The sequence below is a fragment of the Podarcis erhardii genome (assembly GCF_964252035.2).
Source record: "Podarcis erhardii genome assembly, chromosome: 6".
Taxonomy (NCBI): Eukaryota; Metazoa; Chordata; class Lepidosauria; order Squamata; family Lacertidae; genus Podarcis; species Podarcis erhardii.
This window is the reverse complement of record NC_138510.1, coordinates 8,045,867-8,072,885: the sequence shown is the minus strand read 5'-3', so window position 1 is coordinate 8,072,885 and position 27,019 is coordinate 8,045,867. Positions and strand designations below refer to the sequence as shown.

At 46.5% G+C, this 27,019-nt stretch overlaps 1 protein-coding gene across 1 annotated transcript in view; it reads right to left on the bottom strand.

Moving 5' to 3' along the window:
* Window positions 1-357: 357 nt before the first annotated feature.
* The window catches only part of EEF1A2 (eukaryotic translation elongation factor 1 alpha 2), a 42,150-nt gene continuing 15,488 nt past the window's right edge, over window positions 358-27,019 (bottom strand). The window contains exons 3-8 of the mRNA XM_081867881.1: window positions 21,078-21,257; window positions 18,911-19,207; window positions 8,041-8,191; window positions 4,098-4,354; window positions 2,223-2,457; window positions 358-720 (exon numbers count right to left, since the gene is read on the bottom strand). Coding sequence (XP_081724007.1) covers window positions 593-720; window positions 2,223-2,457; window positions 4,098-4,354; window positions 8,041-8,191; window positions 18,911-19,207; window positions 21,078-21,257 — 1,248 coding nt within the window. The 3' untranslated portion in view covers window positions 358-592. The remainder of the gene's footprint in view (window positions 721-2,222; window positions 2,458-4,097; window positions 4,355-8,040; window positions 8,192-18,910; window positions 19,208-21,077; window positions 21,258-27,019) is intronic.

Here is a 27,019-nt window from a genome sequence, read left to right as displayed (position 1 = left end):
GTGTGCTTTTATTTAAAATGCATCTCTGGGTTATTTGTGGGGCATAGGAATTCGTTCATTTCCCCCAAAAAAATATAGTCCGGCCCCCCACAAGGTCTGAGGGAGAGTGGACCGGCCCACCGCTGAAAAGGTTTGCTGACCCCTGTATTAGAATCTTAGAACTGTAGCCCTGGAAGGGACCCAACCCCTTGCGATGCAAGAGTCTTCCTGGCCAAGTCAGGACTCGAACCCACGACCCCAAGTCTCACGCTCTACTGACTGCTCTTAATAATTATTGCCAGCAGGAAGCAGATGAAAACGACTCGATGCGAATACGGACGGGCAGACTGGCCCAACCGCACAAACGACACCCCCACGTTTTCGCTGTGGATGTTGTATACCAGTTTTATTGGTAAAATTTGAACACAAAGCCTCACGGACGCCGGGACATGCTTTTCCTTTTAAAGAATTTCCACTGGACTTTAATGGTGAGCATCCAGTCGTTGACATACAGACTCTTACAAGCGGATGTGCACGCATGCCCCTCGGGGAGAAGGTGGCGGCATCCCGGCTGCGGGGATGGTTTCTGCGCGAGGCACTGGGCACCTACGATTCATTTGCCAGCCTTCTGGGCCTTCTGGGCCGATTTGGTGACCTTGCCGGCGCCACCGCTCTTCTTCTCCACGTTCTTGATGACGCCCACGGCCACGGTCTGCCGCATGTCGCGCACGGCAAAGCGCCCTGCATGGGGCACACGAAGGGTTAAGAGTGAGAGGCTGGGCGGAGGACGAGGGCACTTCCTGCCAATTCCACAGAGCCTACGGCGCTCTACTGCCCTCTAGTGGCAAAATGCGGCCGTGCAGATCTTGTTATTATTACTAATATAATGGCGACAGCAACAATAAATTTATTTGCCCTGTAGCAGAGTCTCAAGGTGGGTGTACAGATAAAAATAAGAACAGCTAAAAACATAGGGGGTAAACAATGATTAAAAAACGATTAAGCGTTGATAGAATCAAAACTATTGAAAAGGAAAATAGAAAGAAAATAAGGATAAAATGCTAAGATATGTTAAGTTTTCCTGAAATGTATGTAATATTGAGCAGCAATTAAGGGTGGGTAGTGAGACATCAGGACAGTGAGGCGGGAATTCAACTTTTAAATTTGTATGAAATTTGAATTCATTTGATGTTAAATTTGCTAAGAAATGAAAAGCAATAAAAATTAATTGGCAAAAATGTAAGACAGTATCAAAACGATCTATCTATTTAAATACATTAAAACCATGCCAATCATAGAATCGTGGTTATCTTTTGCAGTTATCTTTTGCCCAGCGTTGAGCTTGAACCCACGACTCTGCGATTAAGTATCTCATGCTCTACCAACTGAGCTATCTCTGTATTTCGTATATTTGTATTTTGATGTTTTGAATGTTTGCTCTAGATCAGCCTTTCTGAACCTGTGGGTTCCCAGATGTTGTCAAACTACAACTCCCATCACTCCTAGCTAGCAAGTCCAGAGCTCAGGGATGATGGGAGTTGTAGTCCGACAACATCTGGGGACCCACAGGTTGAGAACCGCTGCTTCTGGGGACAGCTCATTGTGGAAAAGTGGCAGCTAAGTAAACTCCATCCATCCTAGCTCTGATACAGAGGGAATGGAAGTGGCAGAACACAGAAGCAGAGAGCACAAAGCACAGCTCCCTCTTTGGGTCTAACAGCCTGGCTAAAATATATGCCTTCTTCAATGGAGTGGGTGAGTCAATTCTGCTCAAAAGGTGTCTGCAGTAGCCATTGGAGAATTCCAAGTTTTCTTCAAAATAAATAAATAAAGGAACTTGGGGGTGATTAAGAAAAGGGAACCCCTTTCCCAAATTGCCCTAAGCTGCTCTTTAAAGCCTCCCACCTTCAGAGATTAAAAAGGCAGCATGGGTACACTTCCAAAGGACTTGCGAACAACCCAATGCTGCGCTTTGAAGCCCCAATAATCGGGGCTTCAAAGCACAGCATTGCCCAATGTCACAGTGACATTAGGTGATTGGAAGGGTGAGCCATTCAGCCGTCAAATCTGCCCCACTAGAGGTAGGGCAATTGAGATATGGGCCATAGAAGGTTCCCTCCCGCTCCTAGGTCTATCTTACATCAGAGTTTCTGGGCATCTAGCCGTTTAGTTTGAAATAGCCCCCCATCACCCATCCTGGTAGGCATCTGGGGGGAAAATACAAGGGAAGATGAGGTTCTCACCCAGGGGTGGGTACTGGGAGAAGCTCTCCACACACATGGGCTTCCCCGGGATCATCTCCACAATCGCGGCGTCCCCCGATTTCAAGGATTTCGGGTTGTCCTCCAGCTTCTTGCCGGAACGCCGGTCAATCTTCTCCTTCAGCTCGGCGAATTTGCAAGCGATGTGGGCAGTGTGGCAGTCAATGACGGGGGAATATCCAGCGCTGATCTGGCCGGGGTGGTTCAAGATGATCACCTAAGCCGTGCAACAGAACGAGAGAAGGACTCAGTCCGGGAACAAATTTGGGAAGGGCACGGGATGACCACGTCAACTTTCTGGCTTTCCCAGCTGGGCAACGCTGCTCCCTTGTGGAAGGCTGCTGAAAAGGCAGCCGCTTCTAGTTACTGCATTCTGGAAAATGGGCTCCTGCAGACTGGCGGTCGTTTGCAGGAGGGATTCAAGTGCACTTTCGGAAACTAAAGGTGCATCCATATTCCTGTTTATCCCATGATTTCTGAGAGGGTTCCCCCCCCCCCCCGGGGAAAACCAGCAGTTTACTTCTGAATGGGAACAAATGCCAGTCTGCAGAAAACCCAGTTGCTGTTTGTTCCAGTTCATCAGCAAAGAGCAGGTTTTCTGGACAAAAAAAAACCCTTGAACCTGTGACTTGAAATCACGAGACGAACAAAAGTGTGGATGGGAAAAGCTGTACTTTTGCACAATTAAAGCAGATGACATCGCTCTTTCACCGTACTGGGAAAAATCTACCCTAAAAGAGAAATGAACTTCTTGCTGTTAGGAAAGTGACAGGGAGATGCACTTGAACAAACGACTGGAAAACATAAAAATACCCTGAAATACTCTCCTGTTTGGCTAATACCAGAAACTAGGATGAGAGTAATCAGCGTGGTGCTTTCCAAAAGTTGCTGAACTACAACTCCCATCATTCTTGAGCACTGGGCATGCTGGCTAAGGCTAATGGAACATGCAGTCCACAACAGCGGGAAGGCACTGGCCCTCCTCTCCACTTGGAGGGTTTTACCTTTGCATTATCACTTTCCTTTTAGTCTGAATCTGGCTTTCAAGTGATTAAAATGGCTAAGCCAAATAAATCTAAATAGCTACATGCCTTGCAAAACATTCCACGAAGGGGCATATTGAAGGGAGAATGTACTTTTCCGTGGGATAGGTTATAAATTTAATGAGCAACAGCCTGGCATTCTTTGTGAGGAGGAAAACTGGCCTTTAACAAGGGTGCTCCGTGACCCTTCCATCAAAAGTCACTGAATGAGAGACTACTGATTCGTCGTCAGTCCTACAGACTAATCAGGAGACAAATTAAAACCTAGCCCCGGAGTTAAACAACTACAGTGGTACCTCTGGTTGCGAACGGGATCCGTTCCGGAGGCCCATTTGCAACATGAGAAGAGCACAACCTGCAGCGGCGCCTCTGCACACATGCAGGTTGCGATTCACCGCTTCTGCGCATGTGCTTGACGTCATTTTGTGCTTCTGCGCATGCGGTGAAACCCAGAAGTAACCCTTTCCGGTACTTCCAGGTTGCCGCGGGACGTAACCTGAAAGAACGTAACATGAAGCGGACGTAACATGAGGTATGACTGTACGTCTTAGGCTTTCACTGGGCTTCACTCCTAGCCCAGCTAAGTGGGTGTAGGATTGCGCCTTTAGCAGTTTAACCGCACCAAGCAAACTATTAAAAGCTGGTGTCCCGCAACGCGACTTCTGCAGAGTAAAATCTCAGGGCTCTTGGTTAATGCTCCATCTTCCTCAAGCGTCACCAGCAGGACAGAGGTCTGCATCACGCAAACGGCTGCAGAAGCTGTGATACGACGGCAAAGGCTTTCAAAATGGCTGCCGCCTCGCTTTCTGCTGACCTGAGAAGTGAACTGGGCAGCCTCCTGAGGCGGGTCAGATTTGCTGTCACCGCAGACGTTGCCGCGGCGGATGTCCTTGACGGACACGTTCTTGACGTTGAAGCCAACGTTGTCCCCCGGCAGCGCTTCGCTCAGGGCCTCGTGGTGCATCTCGACCGACTTCACCTCTGTGGTGATGTTGACGGGGGCGAAGGTGACCACCATGCCGGGTCTCAGGATCCCCGTCTCCACACGGCCCACGGGGACGGTCCCGATTCCTGCGGAGGGGAAAAGAGGGCAGCGGGAAACATGCAATGAAACGCAATCCTCGAGACTCTCGGCAGCCATGCATTTAATAATAATAATAATATAATAATATTATTATTTATACCCCGCCCATCTGGCTGGGTTTCCCCAGCCACTCCGGGCGGCTTCCAACAGAACACTAAAATACAATAACCTATTAAACATTAAAAGCTTCCCTAAACAGACTGCCTTCAGATGTCTTCTAAAAGTCTGGTAGTTGTTTTTCTCTTTGTCATCTGGTGGGAGGGAGTTCCAAAGGGCGGGTGCCAAAACCGAGAAGGCCCTCTGCCTGGTTCCCTGTAACTTGGCTTCTCGCAGCAAGGGAACTGCCAGAAGGCCCTCAGAGCTGGACCTCAATGTCCGGGCAGAAGGATGGAGGTGGAGACGCTCCTTCAGATATACTGGACCGAGGCCATTTTGGGCTTTCAATGTCAGCACCAACACTTTGAATTGTGCTCGGAAACGTACTGGGAGCCAGTGTAGGTCTTTCAAGACTGGTGTTATGTGGTCTCAGCGGCCGCTCCCAGTCACCAGTCTAGCTGCTGCATTCTGGATTAGTTGTAGTTTCCGGGTCACCTTCAAAGGTAGCCCCACGAAGAGCACATGGCAGTAGTCCAAGCGGGAGATAACTATGACGCCACTTCACATTGCTATGGCTTCCCCCCCAAAGGGATTATGGGAGCTGTTGTTTGTTACGGGTGCCGAGAGTTGTCAGGAGGAAACCCCTGGTGCCCTCACAAAGCTACAGTTCCCAGGGTGCTCTGAAAACTGTAGTTCTGAAAGGGGAGCAAGGCGTCTCCTAACAACTGTCAACATCCTCAACATACTACAGTTCCCAGAATCCTTTGGGGAAAGTTGTGACTGTTAAGTGTTATCACAGCAGTTTAAATGAATGGTGTGGACATGGCTGAAGAGGATCTGCAAGAGTTTAGCACTGGATATAACATTGGACAACTTAAAAACACACACCTATTGGGAAAGCATAGGAAACTGCAGGCCCAACGGCAATTCTGTTAATTTAAGCTGCGTATAACTGACAGCACACGACTCTGCAGCCCCTTTCATGGAAAGCCTGGAGATGTTTTATGTTCAGGTCTGCATTTTGGGGATTTCATGGTTGTTAAAGAACCGTTCTACCTGCTGCCGCCGTTTAATGCTGCTAACTGCTTTCTGAATGGCTGTTTTTAAATTTTGTCTTTTTTACGTTGTAGTTTATGTTACAAGCCACTTTGGGTAAGGGGAGAGAATATACGGTATACCTTCCTAAGGTGGGCTACAACCAACCAATAAATGCACTCCACCGTTAAATGATATTTAATACAGCAGTAAAATGGGTGTACTCTGCACCCTAAAAATAATTAAGGGCACATAAATGTCTTAAATAAATTTAAAAGAATGGAACATCGCAGCAACTCTACCAATGCTAGAAGGTTTTGCAAGCGACAGGTTTTTCAAAGAGGCTGCATTATTATTATTATTATTTGTGAAATGTATCTTCAAGTGTGAAATCATCTGAAAGAGCTTGTGAGTGACCTTCGGCAAATGAACTTAGAAATGCGAAGTGTTGAGACAAGGACAATAGAGACTTTAAAAAAGACTGGGAACCATTTACCATGTATCTACAGAAATATTGTAATGAAGTGGACTCACTAGCAGGGTTTGAGTAAACACAATTAAGAAACCAATATTAAGATGATAATAATAATAATAATAATAATAATAATTTTTTTATTTATACCCCGCCCTCCCCAGCCAAGGCCGGGCTCAGAGCGGCTTACAAGCAATAATAAAAACAAGATGAATGATTACAAACTTAAAAACAAAAATAAAACACAACATTAAAATAATGGAACATTAAAATATTAAAATGTAGCCTCATCGCAGGAGGAGAAGGAAAAGAAGGGGAAAAAGAAAGAGAGAGAGAGAGAGAGAGAGAGAGAGGGAGGGAGGGAATCAAACTGGCTCCAAGCCAAAGGCCAGGCGGAACAACTCTGTCTTACAGGCCCTGCGGAAAGAAATCAGATCCTGCAGGGCCCTGGTCTCATGAGGCAGAGCGTTCCACCAGGCAGGGGCCAGAGTTGAAAAGGCCCTGGCTCTGGTTGAAGCTAATCTAACTTCCTTACGGCCCGGGACCACTAGGGTGTTGTTATTTATGGACCTTGAGGCTCTCCGTGGGGCATACCAGGAGAGGCGGTCCCGTAGGTACGAGGGTCCTAGGCCGTGAAGGGCTTTAAAGGTCAAAAGCAGCACCTTAAATCTGACCCTGTACTCCACCAGGAGCCAGTGCAGCTGGTAGAGCACTGGGTGAATATGCTCCCATGGCAGAGACCCCGTGAGGAGCCTCGCTGCAGCATTCTGCACCCGCTGGAGTTTCTGGGACAGCTTCAAGGGCAGCCCCGCGTAGAGCGAATTACAGTAGTCAAGCCTGGAGATGACCGTCGCATGGATCACTGTGGCCCAGTCAGGGCGGGAAAGGTAAGGGACCAACTGCTTGATGCGGCGAAGGTGGAAAAATGTCGCCTTGGCTGTTGCTGTAACCTGTGCCTCCATGGAAAGGGAGGCGTCAAGGATTACACCCAAACTCTTAACGGAAGGCAATGGCACTAATTGGGCCCCCGCAAGAGAAGGGAGTTGAGTCCCTCATTCCCATGCCATCCCGACCCAGCCATAGGACCTATGTCTTCGAAGGATTTAGTTTCATTCGGCTCCCACGAAACCATCCAGCCACAGCTTCCAAGCATCTGGTCAGTGTGTTCGGGGCCGAGTCAGTGTGGCCATCCATCAGCAGATAGAGCTGAGTGTCAGCATATTGGTGACAGCCCAGCCCAAAGCTCCGGATAATCTGGGCAAGGGGGCGCATAAAGATGTTAAAAAGCATCGGGGAGAGAATTGCGCCCTGCGGCACTCCACACACCAAGGAGTGGCGCGACGACATTTCCCTCCCTAGTGCCACCCTCTGTCCCCGACCAGAGATAAAAGAGCACAACCAGTTACGGGCTATGCCCTGTATCCCCACGTCTGCGAGGGGATGTAATAACTGGAAAATAACAAAGTGCAAAATGTAATTGGAAAAAAATATGCTATAAAAAGATAGGAAGATTTAAGTTAAAGATTACAAAATTAAGGTAGAATAATAATAAAAAAGCAGGAAAAGCAAATATTTAAAGAACCAGAAGGAGAGGTTGAGGGAAGTTGGGGGGGGGAGAGATTGGGATTTATATTTTTTTTGTGATAATGGTAACTGTGTTGAATATAAAATTGTACTTAATAGTAGATAGATAGATAGATAGATAGATAGATAGATAGATAGATAGATAGATAGGCGAAGTGTTGGACAGTACAACAGAGAAGTGTCTTTTTCATGTCTCTCGTTTCCCATCTTTTAGCATGTTCATCACTGCCATTTCAAACCTGCTTCCGCGATTATGAGGATGAGAAACTGACTTCTTGCCCAAACCGAATGGTCAGGGCACCTTCAGGCGACAGGCACAATTGCTACATACCTTGCCATCTATAATGCACACAGGTAAATGCCGGTGTCGGCAATCAAATCCTCTTCTCTTCCTGTCGCTTAGACTACAAAAGCGGATTACTGCCTGGAAATCCGCCTAGCTGAGCGAGGGCACCTGTCTACCTGCCAGGAAAGCTCTGGACTCACCTCCGATCTTGTAGACATCTTGAAGGGGCAGGCGGAGAGGCTTATCTGTGGGGCGGGTGGGGGGCAGGATGGTATCCAGAGCTTCCAGCAGCGACACTCCACTGGCGTTCCCTTCCTTGCGCTCCACTTTCCAGCCCTTGAACCAAGGCATCTGCAAAACAAAATGGCGGGAGTGTGGATCCAGTGGGCTGTGAGGAAGGATCTGTTGGCACATCAGAACACCTAGCCGTATGAATCTCTCCCTCATCACAAGGGCAGGAACTGAAGGATACAATCCTTCCTTTGCTTCCCAGAGCAATTTGAGATTATTTTATTTTTATTTATTTACACACACACACACACACACACACACACACACACACTCCCCAGCCACTCTGGGTGGCTCCCAATAAAATATTAATAAATATTAATAAAAAAGGGATTAAACATCAAACATTAAAAACCTCCCCAAACAGTTAAATAAACCTTGTGGATAGAGTGTGTTAACATATATAAAATTGTACATATGGTTGATTTGAATATGTTATTATTGATTATGTATACCCAATGTATTAGCCGCCTGGGGGGGTTTCACTGTTTGTGTTTTGGTTGTTGGTATAAAAAAAACACAAAAAAACCTTCCCCAAACAGGGCTGCCTTCAGATGTCTTCTAAAAGTCAGGTAGTTGTATATTTCCTTGACATCTGATGGGAGGGTGTTCCACAGGGTGGGCGCCACCACTGAGAAGGCCCTGTGCCTGGTTCCCTGTAACCTCACTTCTTGCAGGGAGGGAACCGCCAGAAGGCCCTCAGAGCTGGACCTCAGTGTTCGGGCAGAACAATGGGGGTGGAGATGCTCCTTTAGGTATTATCAGAGATTAGCAGTCTGCCTCCATCTGTAGATAATGGGGGGGGGGGCGGTTTCCAAGGTGGGGTGTATCTCCCACAACACCAGGCCAGGAGTATGAATCAAGGGAAGTAATAGTGCCACTGTATTCTGCTCTGGTCAGACCTCACCTGGAGTACTGTGTCCAGTTCTGGGCACCACAGTTCAAGAAGGACAATGACAAACTGGAACGTGTCCAGAGGAGGGCAACCAAAATGGTCAAAGGCCTGGAAACGATGCCTTATGAGGAACGGCTAAGGGAGCTGGGCATGTTTAGCCTGGAGAAGAGGAGATTAAGCGGTGATATGATACCCATGTTCAAATACAGTGGTGCCTCGCAAGACGAAATTAATCCATTCCGCGAGTCTCTTCGTCTAGCGGTTTTTTCGTCTTGCGAAGCACGGCTATTAGTGGCTTAGCGGCTATTAATGGCTTAGCGGCTATTAACGGCTTAGCGGCTTTAAGAAAAAGGAAACAAACTGGCAAGAACTTGCAAGACGTTTCGTCTTGCGAAGCAAGCCCATAGGGAAATTCGTCTTGCAGAACGACTCAAAAAACGGAAAACTCTTTCGTCTAGCGAGTTTTTCGTCTTGCGAGGCATTCATCTTGCGGGGCACCACTGTATATAAAAGGATGTCACATAGAGGAGGGAGAAAGGTTGTTTTCTGCTGCTCCAGAGAAGCGGACACGGAGCAATGGTTCCAAACTACAAGAAAGAAGATTCCACCTAAACATTAGGAAGAACCTCCTGACAGTAAGAGCTGTTCGACAGTGGAATTTGCTGCCAAGGAGTGTGGTGGAGTCTCCTTCTTTGGAGGTCTTTAAGCAGAGGCTTGACAACCATATGTCAGGAGTGCTCTGATGGTGTTTCCTGCTTGGCAGGGGGTTGGACTCGATGGCCCTTGTGGTCTCTTCCAACACTATAATACTGTGATTCTATGATTCTAACCCTAGCAGTTCACTCCAAGATCACCTTCACCCATAATCTCAGATCAATTGTGCGAAATTTGCCAAGGTCAGTTTCCCAAAGGCAAGTCACCCATTCCCCAGACTCAGGCCACAACTGCCCATTCAAACTCGGTTGGCTCAGTTGGTAGAGCACAAGACTCTTTATTAATCTCAGGGCCATGGGTTCGAGCCTTGCCTTGGGAAAAGATTTATGCATTGTACAGGGTTGAGCTAGATGACCCCTGTGGTCCCGCGGGATCACATTCACCCAGTGCTTTTCCAGCTGTACTGGCTCCCGGTGGAGTACAGGGTCAGGTTTAAGGTGCTGGTTTTGACCTTTAAAGCCCTATGCGGCCAAGGACCCTCGTACCTATGGGACTGCTTCTCCTGGTATGCCCCGCAGAGGAACTTAAGGTCCACAAATGACAACATTTTGGAGGTCCCAAGTCGCAAGGTGGTTAGATTGGTCTCAACTAGGGCCAGGGCCTTTTCAGTACTGGCCCCGACTTGGTGGAGCACTCTGTCACAAGAGACTAGGGCCCTGCGGGACTTGACATCCTTCCGCAGGGCCTGCAAGACAGAGCTGTTCCACCTGGCCTTGGTTTGGACTTAGTCTGACCCTTATGTTTCCCTCCCCTTATGGTCTTGATTTATCGGCTACTTTAAAATGAGGCTGCATTTTATATTGCATTTTAACCTGTATTTTAAATTGGTCCCCCCCCCCCTTTCCCCTATTATGTTTTTATTGTGATTTTATTGGTGTTAGCCGCCCTGAGCCCGGCTCTGGCTGGGGAGGGCGGGGTATAAATAAAAATTATTATTATTATTATTATTATTATTATTATTATTATTATTACAATTCTAAGAATAAGATGAATTATTGGAAGGGAAGGTTTGGTCCCTAGAGTACAGCCAATTTCCCCCGTTTTATTTTGGTATGGTACTTGAATTTTTATTTTGTACATGGCTTTGATGTTCTTTTCTCTGGTACTGGATCTCAGCTTTTCGCAATGTTCAGAAACTCTGATGGACCGCATTTGATTTTTTATTTTACTTTCCGTCCATCGCTTTGAGGTCCTTTGAATATAGTGAGATTTAAGACATCTTATAAATAAAGAAAGCATTAACAACCATTGGAACTGCCACTGCGTAGCTTCCTTATTTAAAGCCCTTACCCTCAAATAGCTCAAGGCAGCATCCATACACAACAACCCTTGAAGGTAGGCTGCACCCGTCACCAATTCCTACCCTAACTCAACTTCATGGCCAAGTGGGGATTTGAACCCATTTTAAGCTGCCCTCTCTCCAATGCCAGATGTTGATCGACCACATCTGCCATTATCCCTCACCCTATGTCTAAAATCCCCGGTAGAGGACAAGGATCTAGAGATCACGCTAAGCGTGGCCAAATTCTGTGCGCCTGCCATAAAACTTAGGGAACAAGCTGTGCTACCTTGATGACCAAGGCCTTAAATGACAATTTTAGGTTATATTTTAGTGATTAAGATTTAACTTACATATTTTTAACTGATGCAATATCTGTATTGTCCCTTTTGTACCCAATTGCAAATCCCTATCGTGTTTTGTGATTTCCCTGATATTGTATGTGAGCTGGAATTGGTCTGTGACCGAAATTACCATATTTTTCCGTGTATAAGACTAGGGTTGTTTTTTTTACCAAAAAAATAAGTTTAAAATTGGGGCTCATTTTATACACAGGTAGTGCTGAGGGCTGTTCTCTCTTAATTTGGAGTCCCCAAAAATAGGAGGCGTCTTATATATGGGGGCGTCTTATACACAGAAAAATACAGTAATAAATTCACTCATTCCCTGACCCTTGATCATCTTGGCTGGGGCTAATGGGAACGAGAGCTCAACAACACTTTAAATATCCTGCTGAAAACGTTTTCGTTTAAGCCAGCCACCCCAGACATATAAGTCTGACATGTTTTTAAATATGTGTTTCATAACACATTATTTTTTCTAACTGCTGCTTTTGTTTTGAAAACACTTTAGGCTAGCCTTCCTTTCAACCCCCCAATTTCAGCAGCAATTTTAATGCGCGTTTTATATTTTAAATTTTAGTTTCACAAGTTTGGACACAGAGCTCCTGGTTATCGAGACCTTTGGGCCTTTTTGGTTGAGAAAGCACACGCTGCCACGTTCCACTTCAAACGTACGTTAACAAGCTAAAAAAATTAGAAGCTAATGCAATGTTTGAAGGAGGTCACGAAGCATTAGCCCAGCTGTGCAGGACCGTCAAGAGGATTCACAGAAACTAATCTCCGCCAACACACCAACGCTGACTTTCTGAATTTCAAGGTGGTCACATGACAGGCTCAGAGGGGTCACCTGACTAGCTTCCGCATTAAGGAAGGCCCCAGCCCAGCCAGGAGAAGGGAAGGGAATATAAAGAGATCTGGAGGGTAGAAAGAGAAGAGGAAAGAACAGGACCTCCAAGTTTCTGAAAAGAAATGCTATTCAGAAAAACAGAGCGTCTCTGTCTGAGCAGCGAAAGACAACACCACACAGGAAAAATTCAGCAGTGAAATCACTTTTGCAAGTTAGGCATCACAAAACCTGAACGCTTTGACCTGCGCAGGTTATGCACATAAAGCCAATTTGCATGTGTCACCTTATTATGTATAATTTGTTCTGCACCCCGTTTCCTTCGCTCTCACTTTCCCACCAGCTTCTGAGGCAATCTGCAAGGAAAATTCAAGCTTATCCCTGCGGTCCTAAAGGCTAAGAGGTTGCATTTCTGAAAGGAGACGTACTCAAGCCACTGGAATTTACATCTAACGCCAAATTCTCCATTTGTTCATGGGACTGCGGAATCGCAGGAAACATACCCTCTTCGACCAGTGATGGCCAAAAGTGGCGGCCAAACTTGGCCCTCCAGCTGTTTTTTGGGACTACAATTCCCATCAGCCCTGACCACTGGTCCTGTTAGCTAGGGATGATGGGAGCTGTAGTAGCTGAGACTAACTTCTTTAATCTCAGCCCTGCCTCTAATTTGTATGAATGCACCTGTTATAGCGGGCTGCCTTACAAGGTTGTTGTTGAAAGCGGCTGAGATGATGTATGTGAACTGCTTTGAGCACATAGGAACAGCTCTATAGAGCACTAAGAATAATAATCTCCTACAGAAATTTAAGTAACCAAGCAATTCGCTCTTTATTTGCTCTTACAACCTACTTTTCCTCAAGAGTTGAACATAAGACTACAAGCGCTGCTGCCGCCCCCAATTTTTACCCTCAACACCCATGGAAGTTTAGTTAGACTGAGATACTGTGGGTGGCCCAAGGCCAGTCACACCATACATACAGTGGTGCCCCGCAAGACGAACGCCTCGCAAGACGAAAAACCCGCTAGACGAAAGGGTTTTCCGTTTTGGAGGCGCTTCACAAAACGAATTTCCCTATGGGCTTGCTTCGCAAGAAGAAAATGTCTTGCGAGTTTTTCCGACTCGCCCCCCCCCCTTTTCTAAACTGCTAAGCCGCTAAAACGCTAATAGCGCTAATCCGTCAATGGGCTTGCTTCGCAAGACGAAAAAACCGCTAGACGAAGAGAATCGCGGAACGGATTCTTTTCGTCTTGCGAGGCACCACTGTACATAATTTTGTTTGTATGCCGCCTTTCCAAAGTTCAAACCATGCTCAAGGCAGCTTACAACACAAAAAAGACACATAAAATAACGTAACGAAAGCAGCCATAAGCAATAAATAAAACATCAAAAAAATGCACAAAGGAACTGAAGAATTTACATGTAAATCGTAAGATCTAAAACAAAGATACAAAAAGTTAGTATCGATAACAACAACAATCCCATCAACAAAAATCCCTAAATGATAGCCCAGCACCAAACATTTACAGCAGCGTCATTCTACTCTAAAGTCCTGGCTTGCTCCCCAAAGAATTATGGGGAATGTAGTTTTTTCCAGGGTGCTGATTGTTGTAAGGAGACACCTATTCCCCTGTTCCCACAAAGGCTCTCTAGCTAGTTGGCGCCATTATCTGAAAGACCGCCTCCTTTCTTCTAAAGACGGGTGTGAAAATCAGTGGGCACTGTTGGTACTGCCACTGCCTCCTGATGTTTTTGGGGAGGTGACAGTCCAGCAGAGGTCACACTCTCAAGACTGCAATCCCTCAAGGACCACCTCTCCCCATATGAACCAACCCAGACCCCGTGATCATCATCTCAGACCCTTCTTCGTGTGCCCCCTCCACAAGAGGTCTGAAGGGTGGCGACACAAGAACAGGGCCTCTTTAGTGGTGGCTCCCCGTTTCTGGAATGCTCTCCCCAAGGAGGCACCAGGTGAAAACTTCCCTCTTTAGGCCTTAGGCCTTTAACTATCTGTGTGGCCTTTTAGAAATAGGCAGGATGCTTTCCATGTATTCGTTTTTCCTCTCGGTCTCATGTAACTAATTTTTTTTTGGGGGGGCGGGTTGTCTGTTTGGTTATGCACTTTAGGCCCCACCCTATTCTCCTGAATGTGATCTGTTTTGACTTGACGTATTCTTAAGTTGCTGGGACCCTCACGGAGGAAGGCAAGTAAAAAAAATGTAATTATTAAATTTTGGCAAGCCCAGAGACTCACAAACGTTGGAGGAACTGAAAACGGTGAGAAGCTGTGGGGTTACAAACTGATGCAGAGAATAAAATTGCTTACTAGGGAAATGCTGAAGTCGCCCTTTGTTCACCTCAGGGTCAATTTTTTACGGTAGCCCAAATCTCAGTTGTACGGGTGTATGCATATATCTCAATTTTAACTCATGAGCTATTACTGCTATCTGCTCCAATTGTATACAGTGGTACCTTGGGTTACATGCGCTTCAGGCTACAGACACTTCAGGTTACAGACTCTGCTAATCCAGAAATAAGTGCTTCAGGTTAAGAACTTTGCTTCAGGATAAGAACAGAAATCGTGCTTTGGCGGCGCGGCGGCAGCAGGAGGCCCCATTAGCTAAAGTGGTGCTTCAGGTTAAGAACAGCCTCAGGTTAAGAACAGACCTCTGGAACGAATAAAGTACTTAACCCGAGGTACCACTGTATTTTATCTTTATGAACGCTGTTTTTATTGTGTTATGTTATGTGAGCTGGTCTTTGACCGTAATAAATGATCTAGCATCTAGCAAACTGATGCAGGAACAAGAGCAGGACAGAGTGACCAGACAAAGCCCCAGTTCATACTTTTCAAAATATCCCCCCCCCCCCAAAATGTGGAACATCTCATCGCTATATCCACATGATGTCCCAGTCCTCCAGAAGGCCCTCCAATTCCCAGGAATTGGACATCAATGCGGATGCCTCAGCACAATACAGTGCTACCTTGGTTTTAGAGCGTCTCAGAAGCCAAACATTTTGGTTTTCAAATGCCAAAAACCCTAAGTAAATGCTTCTGTTTTTGAACTCACCTCAGAAGTCAAACAGCTTCCGCTGCATTTCTCCCCCCCCCCCCAATTTTCTCCATTGAATTTGCAAACCGCCCATTGCGCCTTGGTTGTCAAACATTTCGGAAGTCGAACGGTCTTCCGGAACGGATTGCGTTCAACAACTGAGGTATCCCATGCAACTGCAGTGATGGGTCAAACTGTAGAGGCGGACATTATCTATCTATCCATTTCAGTTTCTCTCAATTTCCCACTCTGAATTTGAGCTCCCCACATTTCTGCATAGCTGTCAACGTTTCCCCTTTTTTTAAGGGAAATTCCCTTATTCCGAATAGGATTCCTCGCAAGAAAAGGGAAAAGTTGACAGCTATGCATTTCTGAATCCTCGCAAAATATCTGTCAGGTTTTTGTGAGCATTCCTCCTCCTAACATAGGTGGTTCTGCTGCATCTAAAAGTTCTGGGAACCAGATTTAAGGGGGGGCTCAGCTTTCAATCACAAGCCCAGCAACGCCCCACTAGACACAGATTTGCAACAACGTACTGCTGCCCCGTCTCGCTTGACCTCCATATTTAGGAAGTATAAATTCCAAAATGACGTCACCCTGTTTTCCCCAAACCTATTTTTAATTAGATTGTTCAGTGTCATCTCTCCAACACTGGCAGCTGCCGACATTCAGCTGTCTGGGCTTTGGGTACGCTGATTAAAATAATTGGCTAAGAAAGCTTTTAACAGGCGGTGGCAAACAATTACCTGTTTGGTTTGCAGAGTGCTACACGACCGGTGCTGGGACTGCCCTCACAGTAACTCTGTGAACTCAGCCACCATAATTCCCATTTTACAGACATTGCAACTGAGGCCGAGGGGCGCAGGCGAACAGCAGCTTCTTCTGCTCCCAGATACAACCCAGAATAAAGGCTGTGAGGTCATCAGAATAATCATCTTTCACATCATTGCATTTAAGTAGCTATTTAAGCCTCCTTTAGTGGAGAAAGGGGCCCTCTCTGATGCTCGGATTAATACACTAGTTTTACTGGTATGCAAACTGCTCTGGGAACCTTTTCCAGCTGAATAGCAGGCTTTTTCGGCTGAGGCTCTGATCTGGTGGAACGGTCTGTCACAAGAGACTAGGGCCCTGCGGGACTTGACATCTTTCCACCAGGCCTTTGGCCAGGGCACAACCTGACCCCCTCCTTTGGCAATCCTCACAGAGCCCAATGGTTGCTATTAATCTGATTTGAACTGATTTTAGAATGAAGTGATTTTAGAATGTTGTATCATTTTACTGTTGTTAGCCACTCTGAGCCCGGCTTCTTCTTCTTCTTCTTCTTCTTCTACTTATTATTATTATTATTATTATTATTATTATTATTATTAATGCTTTGAATCAATAAACAAAAAACTTAAGTAGCAGTACAGGCCAGGCCAGAAACCCTTTATCTTGTTAAGAACTAGGCCTTAGGTAAAGGTAAAGGGACCCCTGACCATTAAGTCCAGTCGTGGCCGACTCTGGGGTTGTGGCTCTCATCTCGCTTTATTGGCCGAGGCAGCCAGCGTACAGCTTCCGGGTCATGTGGCCAGCATGACTAAGCCGCTTCTGGCGAACCAGAGCAGCGCACGGAAACGCCGTTTACCTTCCCGCTGGAGCGGTACCTATTTATCTACTTGCACTTTGACGTGCTTTTGAACTGCTAGGTTGGCAGGAGCAGGGACCGAGCAACGGGAGCCCACCCCGTCGCAGGGATTCGAACCGTTGACCTTCTGATCGGCAAGTCCTAGGCTCTGTGGTTTAACCCACAGCACCACCCGCGTCCTTAGTCATCCCAAAAAGAAATTATACAGCTCACAACTCCAGCACTGATGGCAAGTGGTGCCCCAAAGTAATGTATTCCAAACTTCTTAGCCTCAGAGAACCCTTTGTGCACTGATTGGTCCAATAAAGAACAATTGAAAGATGGCAGCAGAATCTCAAGGATTACAAGACATGCTTGATTCACGCTCATATTGAGTAACAACTAGGTTTGCTGGATCTGGTTGTCCCCCTGCGTAAACGGAGGGCTCATCCACTTTCGCTGGGCCCAGATTTTGATTGTATTGTAGTCAAATTAATTCCCATGGACCCAAGAGTTCCGTGGCTCTGCTCTGCAAAAATCTTATCTTACCCACTCAACTGAAACTCAGCTATGCAAAATCTGCCTCTGGATCTTTTTCAGGCAATTGTTAAGATCCGATTCAGACAGGAATGTCAGGTTTTCGCAAGGCACAGCCCCGTAGACAGGACAGCCTCTCCCCATAGGCTCAGCGTTCGAAAGTCACCAGGCGCATTTTGCTCCTGGCTATCGGTCACTTGCGACCAAGTGAAGATGCCCAGGCGCCAGGATGACATCTGACGTCTCCACCATCTGGAGGTGCATACCTGGGGGTCCCTGGATGTTGATTGTTTTCACACACCAGAAACACATCCTGTAGAATTCTACCTGTTATGTTTTATCTGCCCAAGGAGAATGAATTTCAGGAACCAAAAAGTCGTATTGAAAAACAAGACTTTAGAGACATCTGGCCCCAAAATGGCAACTAAGCGGTTTCGTTTTGGCGACTGCAACCCTGGTTTAAGGAGCCATTTGGCACCTACTGTAGCTTATATATATATAGAAACTCAGATATATATATAAGCTACAGTAGGTGCCAAATGGCTCTTTAAACCGGGGTTACAGTCGCCAAAACGAAACGCCTAGTTTACTCTGGTTTACTCTGAGAACACTGGTTTACTTTGAGTGAAACTTAATTGGCTACCACCCTCAGAAAGAACCCTTTCGATGTCAGCAAGGTAGCACCAACCACTGGCTCCCAGTACAATTCCCAGCACAATTCAAAGTGTTAGTGTTGACCTTGAAAGCCCTAAATGGCCTCGGTCCAGTATACCTGAAGGAGCGAGCCCACCCTCATTGTTCAGCCCAGACACTGAGGTCCAGCGCCGAGGGCCTTCTGGCAGTTCCCTCATTGCGAGAAGCAAAGCTACAGGAAACCAGGCAGAGGGCCTTCTCAGTAGTGGCACCCGCCCTGTGGAACACCCTCCCATCAGATGTCAAAGAGATAAACAACTACCTGACATTTAGAAGACATCTGAAGGCAGCCCTGTTCAGGGAAGTTTTTAATGTGTGACATTTTAATGTATTTTTAATCTATGTTGGAAACTGCCCAGAGTGGCAGGGGAGACCCAGCCAGATTGGCGGGGTACAAATAAATTATTATTATTATTACTATTATTACTACTACTACTATTGGACTAGCAAGCCATCACATAGAATTCTATCTGTGATATTTTATCTGCCCAAGGAGAACAAATTTTGGGAAGCAGAAAGTCGTGTTGAAAATACAACTTTCAAGCAGCCAAAATGGCTCCCAAAATGGCAACTAAGCATTCTTAACCCTGGTTTAAGGAGCCATTCAGCACCTAGCTTATATATTCGAGTTTCTAACACTGCCTAGGCTCCACCTGGCCTGCCTTAAGACTCCCTCTTCAAGCCAACCCTTCTCGTATTCACAACTCGACTTCTCGGTCCCTGGGAGATGACGACGGTGGAGCTTCTCCAGCTTCGATTGGACCCAACTGGAGCTGCAAACCACATGTGAACACAGCCTAGCACTGCCCACCAGAGACTTACGTTGGGAGACGGCTCCAGCATGTTATCGCCGTGCCAGCCAGAGATGGGCACGAAGGGAACGGTCGCTGGGTTGTAGCCAATCTTCTTGATGTAGGCGCTGACTTCCTTGACGATCTCATCGTAGCGCTTCTCGCTGTATGGTGGTTCCGTGGAGTCCATCTTGTTAATGCCCACGATGAGCTGCTTGACGCCCAGGGTGTACGCCAGGAGGGCGTGTTCGCGGGTCTGGCCGTTTTTGGAGATGCCAGCTTCGAACTCGCCTACCCCAGCAGCCACAATCAAGACGGCACAATCGGCCTGCAGGGAAACAAGGCACAGACACGCTTAGGAACTGCTTGCGAAGATGGGCCCACAGCTAAGGTGCTCCGAAAGCCAAGTCTGTCGTTTCGGTACGTTGTTTTCACACGACCGTTTGCAAAATATCACAGGAGAATTTCCCTGTTTCACTTTCTCTCCATTTCTTGTTTCTTCCCCCCAATCTTAAGTTCCACTTTTCCACAGCGGCTCGCAATTTTTTAAAGAAGTCCTGGTGAAACTTTTATCAGTGTTTTGTAAAATAAAATTAAAAAATAGCATCTAGCATTTTAGTGCAAACGTCTCCCAATACGCACATTTTTTTGACAAACAATATACAGTGGTACCTCGGGTTAAGAACTTAATTCGTTCTGGAGGTCCGTTCTTAACCTGAAACTGTTCTTAACCTGAGGTACCACTTTAGCTAATGGGGCCTCCCGCTGCTGCCGGAGCCCGATTTCTGTTCTTATCCTGAAGCAAAGTTCTTAACCTGAAGCACTATTTCTGGGTCAGCGGAGTCTGTAACCTGAAGCGTATGTAGCCTGAAGCGTATGTAACCTGAGGTACCGCTATACAGCGGTACCACAGTTTTTGAACGTCTCCGCTGATGAACATTTCAGTTTCTGAACGCCGTAAACCCGGAAGTAAATGCTTTGGTTTTCGAACTCGCCTCAAAAAGGCCATGCGGCTTCCACATTGAGTTTTCCATATTAATTGAGGCTTCCATACTGAGTTTTCGAATGTCTCGGAACTTGAACGGTCTTCCAGAACAGATTACGTTCGAAAACCAAGGTAACCAATGTATTGCATTTTTAAGTACATTTCCCATTTCTAAGCACTGTACAGGCAGCGACCAATTTGCACTCATTTGCGTGCAACTGACGCACACCCAATGCTCGGGCACCTTTTGGAAGAAAGAAAAGCTAGGCCAGAACGAGGTGGGTTTTTTGCACTCTGCCGACACGTGCGGGCGCCAGGAACAGAACCCTCGTGCAAAAGGGTCGCCACCTGTACATAAAAACAATCCATAGAAAATGGGGCAATAAAACAATAAAAATCCATCACAAAACCAAACTAAAGGCCTTAAGACGCCTGCTGGAATAAGAATGTCTTTGTCATTTGCTGGAAGTTCAACAAGGAGTGGGTCTGCCTAATCTCAGGTGGCAGGGAGTTCCGCAAGCCGAGGCTCACTATACTGAATGCACAGCCAATTTCAGCACACATTGTTTGGCTTGCAGACCTGCATTACAAAATTTGGAGGGGTGCGAGTTTCAAAAGATGACAGTGTTTCGGTTCATGTACTGTTTTATAAAGCAGATGGTGTGGGGGAGGGAAGAGAGCCACTTGTAGGAAAAGGTAGAATTTAACCACAGTAAGTAAATAAACAAACAAATGACGTGTCTTGGGATACAGCAGCACCACCTGAGATTTCCTAAACAAAACAGGTACATATTGGGCTCCTAATATCCCATCTTCCCTTCCAATATTGTAACTCAACAAGTTCTACGAACTGTTGGCTCGATACCTGAAAACTGATAGTGCCATCTGCTCCTATAAATAGTTGATGGCTCCTTTAGGGAGTTTGTCCTTTTTTTACTCCCAGGAAAGCAGGGAGGGGAGAGCACGCTCCAAATGCATTTTTAAGAATTTCTACAGCCCCTTTCCAACGCACAACGCATGCTAGCTTCGCCATTTGGCCAGCCAGAGTGCAAAGCTAGACAGGGTTCCTAGGACTTCCATTTTTTAAAAAATCCAGGTCACACAGTTCTGCTGGCAGGGACCCATCCAGGGTAAAAGGATGCTGGCGCTCAGGGAACGACCCAAAGGTGTCCCCTGCCCCCTGCCCTGAGACGAACAGCCTCCCCTTTCTCACCTGCGAAGTCCCCGTGATCATGTTCTTGATGAAATCCCGGTGCCCGGGGGCATCTATGATGGTGATGTAGTACTTGGTGGTCTCGAACTTCCAGAGAGAGATGTCGATGGTGATCCCTCGCTCACGCTCAGCTTTCAGCTTGTCCAGCACCCAGGCGTACTTGAAGGAGCCTTTCCCCATCTAACAGGTTGGAGAAAGAGGGGAGAGGTTTTTGTAAGGGCTTTAGCTCAGCTAGTTAGAACACGGTGCTGATGATGCCAAGGTTGCAGGTTCAATCCCCATATGGGACAGCTGCATTTTCCTGCATTGCAGGGGGTTGGACTAAGTGATGCTCAGGTCCCTTCCAACTCTGAAATTCTATGAAAAATCCAAGTGCAATTATTATTATTATTATTATTATTATTATTATTATTAATAATAATAATAATAATAATATACCCTGCCCATCTGACTGGGTTGCCCCAACCACTCTGGGTAGCTTCTAATATATATATAAACATAATAAAACATTACACATTAAAAGGCTTTCCTCTACAGAGAATGCTGTTGATGTTGTGATTTATGGGCAGAGGGGAGGGAACAGTCTACTTCATCATCATCATCATCAATTTTATTTATACCCCGCCCTCCCCGGCCAGAGCCGGACTCAGGGCGGCTGACACCAATAAAATCACAGTAAAAAAAAAAGTGATGGGGGAAAAAACCCCAATTTAAAATACAGGTTAAAATGCAGTCTCATTTTAAAATAGCTGCTAGATCAAGACCATAAGGGGAAGGAAACATAAGGGTCAGACTGAGTCCAAACCAAAGGCCAGGCAGAGCACTCTGTCTTGCAGGCCCTGCGGAAAGATGTCAAGTCCCTCAGTGTCCTAGTCTCTTGTGACAGAGCGTTCCACCAAGTCGGGGCCAGTACTGAAAAGGCCCTGGCCCTAGTTGAGACCAATCTAACCACCTTGCGACCTGGGACCTCCAAAGTGTTGTCATTTGTGGACCTTAAGGTCCTCTGTGGGGCATACTAGGAGAGGCAGTCCCGTAGGTACATGGATCCTAGGCCGCATAGGGCTTTAAAGGTCAAAACCAGCACCTTAAACCTGACCCTGTACTCCACCAGGAGCAGTGCAGTTGGTAAAGCACTGGATGAATGTGATCCTGCAGCGAGGACCCCGTAAGGAGCCTCGCTGCGGCATTCTGCAGCCACTGGAGTTTCTGGGTCAGCTTCAAGGGCAGCCCCACGTACAGCGAGTTACAATAATCAAGCCTGGAGGTGACCGTTGCATGGATCACAGTGGCCAGATCAGGGCGAGAAAGGTAAGGGACCAACTGCTTAATACGCGGAGATGGAAAAATGCCACCTTTGCTGTGGCTGCAACCTGCGCCTCCATGGAAAGGGAGGTGTCGAAGGTTACACCCAAGCTCTTGGCAGAAGGCGCTGGCACTTATTGAGCCCCCGCAAGAGATGGGAGTTGATGCCCCAAACCCTTCCGATTATTGGGCTCCTGTATCTGTGGGGGTTTGAATGTACAGTCCAACCTCGGTTCCCAAACACCTCCATTTTGGGACGTTTTGGCTCCCGAAAGCTGAAAACCCGGAAGTGCCGTATTTTTCGATTCATAAGATGCACTTTTCCCCTCCTAGAAAGTAAGGGGAAATGTGTGTGCGTCTTATGGAGCGAATGCAGGGGGGAGGCAGGCAGGAAAAGCACCCAAGAGCCGCACACACTCTTGGGTCCGCGAGGCTCTTGCGGGCTTTTCCCCAGGAGTGAGAAGGGACTGACGCGGCCAGTCAGTCCCTTCTTCCTCCTCGTAGAAAAGCCCGCAGGAGCCGCACGCTCCTTAAAGGGTGTGCGGCTCCTGTGGGCTTTTGCGGGAGTTGGGGCTTCTGCCATAGCCTTGCGTAGCCCTAAGGAAGCTGGGGGGGCTTTAGCTGCACGCAGCCCCTCCAGCCGAGAGAGGCTGCATGCGGCTAAAGAGGAAGCCAAGACAGCGAGCTTCCTCCTCTAAAAACTAGGTGCGCCTTATGGTCCGGTGCACCTTATGGAGCGAAAAATACGGTAACTGCTTCAGTTTTGGAACGAACGGCTTCCGAGCTGCGTTTTTCTCTCCCCCCCCCCCCCCGCCCCATTGACTTTGCAGCCAGCCCACTGGTCCTTGGAGCGGATTAAGTTTGAAAACCGAGAGAGAGCAGGCTTGCTAAATTGGTCCCTGGGCCTAGGCAGCGGTTATGGCTGGATTTTTCAAGCACCACAATTAGGGAGGGAAAGGGAGCACGCCAAAACGCATTTCAAGCACCTATGTGCCACTGCCCTTCTAGGATAACAAGGGAGGCGTTCATGAAGAGTTCTAGAAAAACAGCAGTGCTTAAGAGCTTAAGAAAAAATGGAGGGACCCAGTCCATCACCCTCTTCTGGAAGTGGCCAACCAGATGCCTAAGGGAAGCCCGTGTGATGCCTACAGGACATTTCCTGTAATGCTTTTCCGGTCTCTGGCTGCTAAGCTGTTGAAACCTCTTCCGACCTTTGAACCAACAACCTGGGAATGTTGTCAAATGCTTTCACTGGCAGGATCTGTTCACAATGAGCGACAACCTACAGGGTCCCCAGCAGTAACCACCCAGGGTCAAAGGCCGGGTTTAGGGTGTCCATGTGTCCTGCATTGCAGAGGACAGCCCTCTATCTCATAGGTAGACACACTAAGGCCCGGGGGCCGGATCCGGCCCAATTGCCTTCTCAATCCGGCCCGCGGACGGTCCAGGAATCAGTGTGTTTTTACATGAGCAGAATATGTCCTTTTATTTAAAATGCATCTCTGTGTAATTTGTGGGGCATAGGAATTCGTTCTTTTTTTTTTTTTTTTTTTCAAAATATAGTCCGGCCCCCCACAATGTCTGAAAGACAGTGGACCGGCCCCCTGCTGAAAATGTTTGCTGACCCCTGCTCTATCTGAAGGTTTTCCCCTATTTTTCAAGCTGTAGGGTCAGAGTCCGTTTGCAAGATTAAAAAACAACAACTTAAGAAGGGACAGCAGGGGCTTTGAGGGTGCCCATCAAGGAGTTAGTTCTCTGGGACCCCATCACCACCATGAACTATAATCTTGAGATCCCCAGCTTTCAATTTTTTAATAACCTAAGTTTCTAGCATCTGTGGATTCTGAGATATGAGGGGGAATGGGCAAGCATTTATTTTCTCATCATTATTTGTGGAAGTGGAGATAACTAGCCTTCTGCATTTTCCTTCACCCTCCACCCCTTGGAAAAATTCCTGCAAACACCCAAAGTTATTTACCTGGAGAGCAGCTCAAGCAGGTATACAGGTTACCTGGCTCAGTCCTTCCCACTATGATGAGCTGTGCTGCACCTCCATTTAAATCTTAAAATTGCTTTACAAATTCACGTCCACACATCTAAATTAGCGTGTGTGCACCTGCGCTTTAGTGATGTGCTTTCCTCTTTTTTGGGCAACAGGTGAGGCTGCTGCTAACCAGCTGCACCAAGGCTGGGCAGCTACAGGAAATGTCGGTCCAAGCCACATGTTAAAACTACACAATCCGCTCAAGACAATGTACAATAAAAACCAGTTTTAACCCACCCACCCCCGACAAAAAAAAGCAGACTTATTTAAAGCAACGATACAAAATAGGCACTGATGGCAGAGACCCATTCACTCGTCTGGGAAAGGCTGTCAGAACAAAAATGTCTTCAGTTGTTTTTGGAAAGTGTAGAGTGGGCGTCTGTCATATCGGGACAGGAATGCCATTCCACAGTATATGGTCAGTAGCAACACTAAAAACCCCTGCTTCGAGTTAATTACAATTGCTAGTGTCTAAGAAATTAAGAGACACCTGCTTCTTGGGAGAAAAGCAATGACAAACCTAGATAGCATCTTAAAAAGCAGAGACATCACCTTGCCAACAAAGGTCCGTATAGTTAAAGCTATAGTTTTCCCAGTAGTGATGTATGGAAGTGACAGCTGGACCATGAAGAAGGCTGATCACCGAAGAATTGATGCTTTTGAATTATGGTGCTGGAGGAGACTCTTGAGAGTCCCATGGACTGCAAGAAGATCAAACCTCTCCATTCTGAAGGAAATCAGCCCTGAGTGCTCACTGGAAGGACAGATCCTGAAGCTGAGGCTCCAATACTTTGGCCACCTCATGAGAAGAGAAGACTGCCTGGAAAAGACCCTGATGTTGGGAAGGATGGAGGGCACAAGGAGAAGGGGATGACAGAGGACGAGATGGTTGGACAGTGTTTTCGAAGCTACCAGTATGAGTCTGACCAAACTGCGGGAGGCAGTGGAAGACAGGAGTGCCTGGCGTGCTCTGGTCCAGGGGGTCACAAAGAGTCGGACACGACTAAACAACAACAACAACGTAGTGAGCAGAATAGACTTCTTTCAAGTTTTAAGTCTTATTTATATATATAATTTTTTGGTAAATTTTCTGTTTTACAATCTAAAATACTCATTTATACTTCCTTAAAATATCAAGGACTTCCCTTCTCCTCTTTCCATGGTTCATTTTGCATATCATATCTCCCTGCATATTTTACAAAAACTAAACCATTCATTATTCCATTACTGCATCCATCAAAATGTATTTACACTGCTGAACTTATCTTAATGCTGCCAACGTTTTGAGGTGTACACAGTTTTTCCCCATATATTCAATAAACGTTTTCCAATCTTCTCTAAACGTATGTTCTTCTTGTTCTCTTATTTTAGATGTTAAGTCTGCAAGCTGCGCATATTCTGTCAACTTAAGTTGCCATTCTTCTTTGGTTGGGACCTCGCTCGTTTTCAATTTTTGGGCTAACGAAACACAGGCTGCAGTAGTAGCATACATAAATAACCTTTTATGACACCTGGGAATTTCCGTCTTAATTATCCCCAACAGAAAGGACCTTTTGAACTTTTTTTTTCAATAAACTGCCTTGGTCCAGTATACCTGAAGAAGCGTCTCCACCCCCATCGTTCTGCCCGGACACTGAGGTCCAGCTCCGAGGACCTTCTGGCGGTTCCCTCCCTGCGAGAAGTGAGGTTACAGGGAACCAGGCAGAGGGCCTTCTCGGTGGTGGCACCTGCCCTGTGGAACGCCCTCTCACCAGATGTCAAAAAGAAAAACAACTACCAGACTTTTAGAAGACATCTGAAGGCAGCCCTGTTTAGGGAACTTTTTAATGTTTAACAGACTATTATATTTTAATATTCTGTTGGAAGCTGCCCAGAGTGGCTGGGGAAACCCAGCCGGATGGGCGGGGTATGTATAATAAATTATTTATTATTATTATTATTATTATTATTATTATTATTATTATTATTATTATTCATTATGTATCATTTCCCAACTCTTTCACCCTTTTACAAGTCCACCACGTGTGAAAGTATGTTCCTCAACTTATTTGATCTCCAACACTTATCTGATTCAGTCTGATATATCTCAGCAAGCCTTGAGTCTTAAATCCTTGATAAATATATTGCAACACAAAATGTTAAGTAGATGTCTCACACTACCTCTGAGGCTGTCCCCAAGGGTCATAATGTGCCTGTTAGGAGCTATAGAATCATAGAATTGTAGAGTTGGGACCCCCAGAGGTCCTGTAGTCCAACCCCCTGCAATGCAGGAAACTCGGCTAAAGCATCCATGACAGATGGTCATCTAACCTCTGCTTAAAAACCTCCAGTGGAGGAAAGAAGCTGGAGGTGGAGTTATTCTGTAGCCGTGATAGGAGTCCCTGCGACAGGCATCACACCATATCCGATTAATTAATAAAACTTGCTTTGTTCTCCTAAACCGGACGCCTGTCACCTTTGAGGAATAACCTGCCCAGTTTTCCTGCTGTAGTTAGGCCTGAAAGCTGCATAACAGCATGTTTCCTTCCATTCTCCCCATCGAAACTTCCCTATATTCCAACTCTCTATATGTTCTGTAGGGTTTCATTTCTACAGT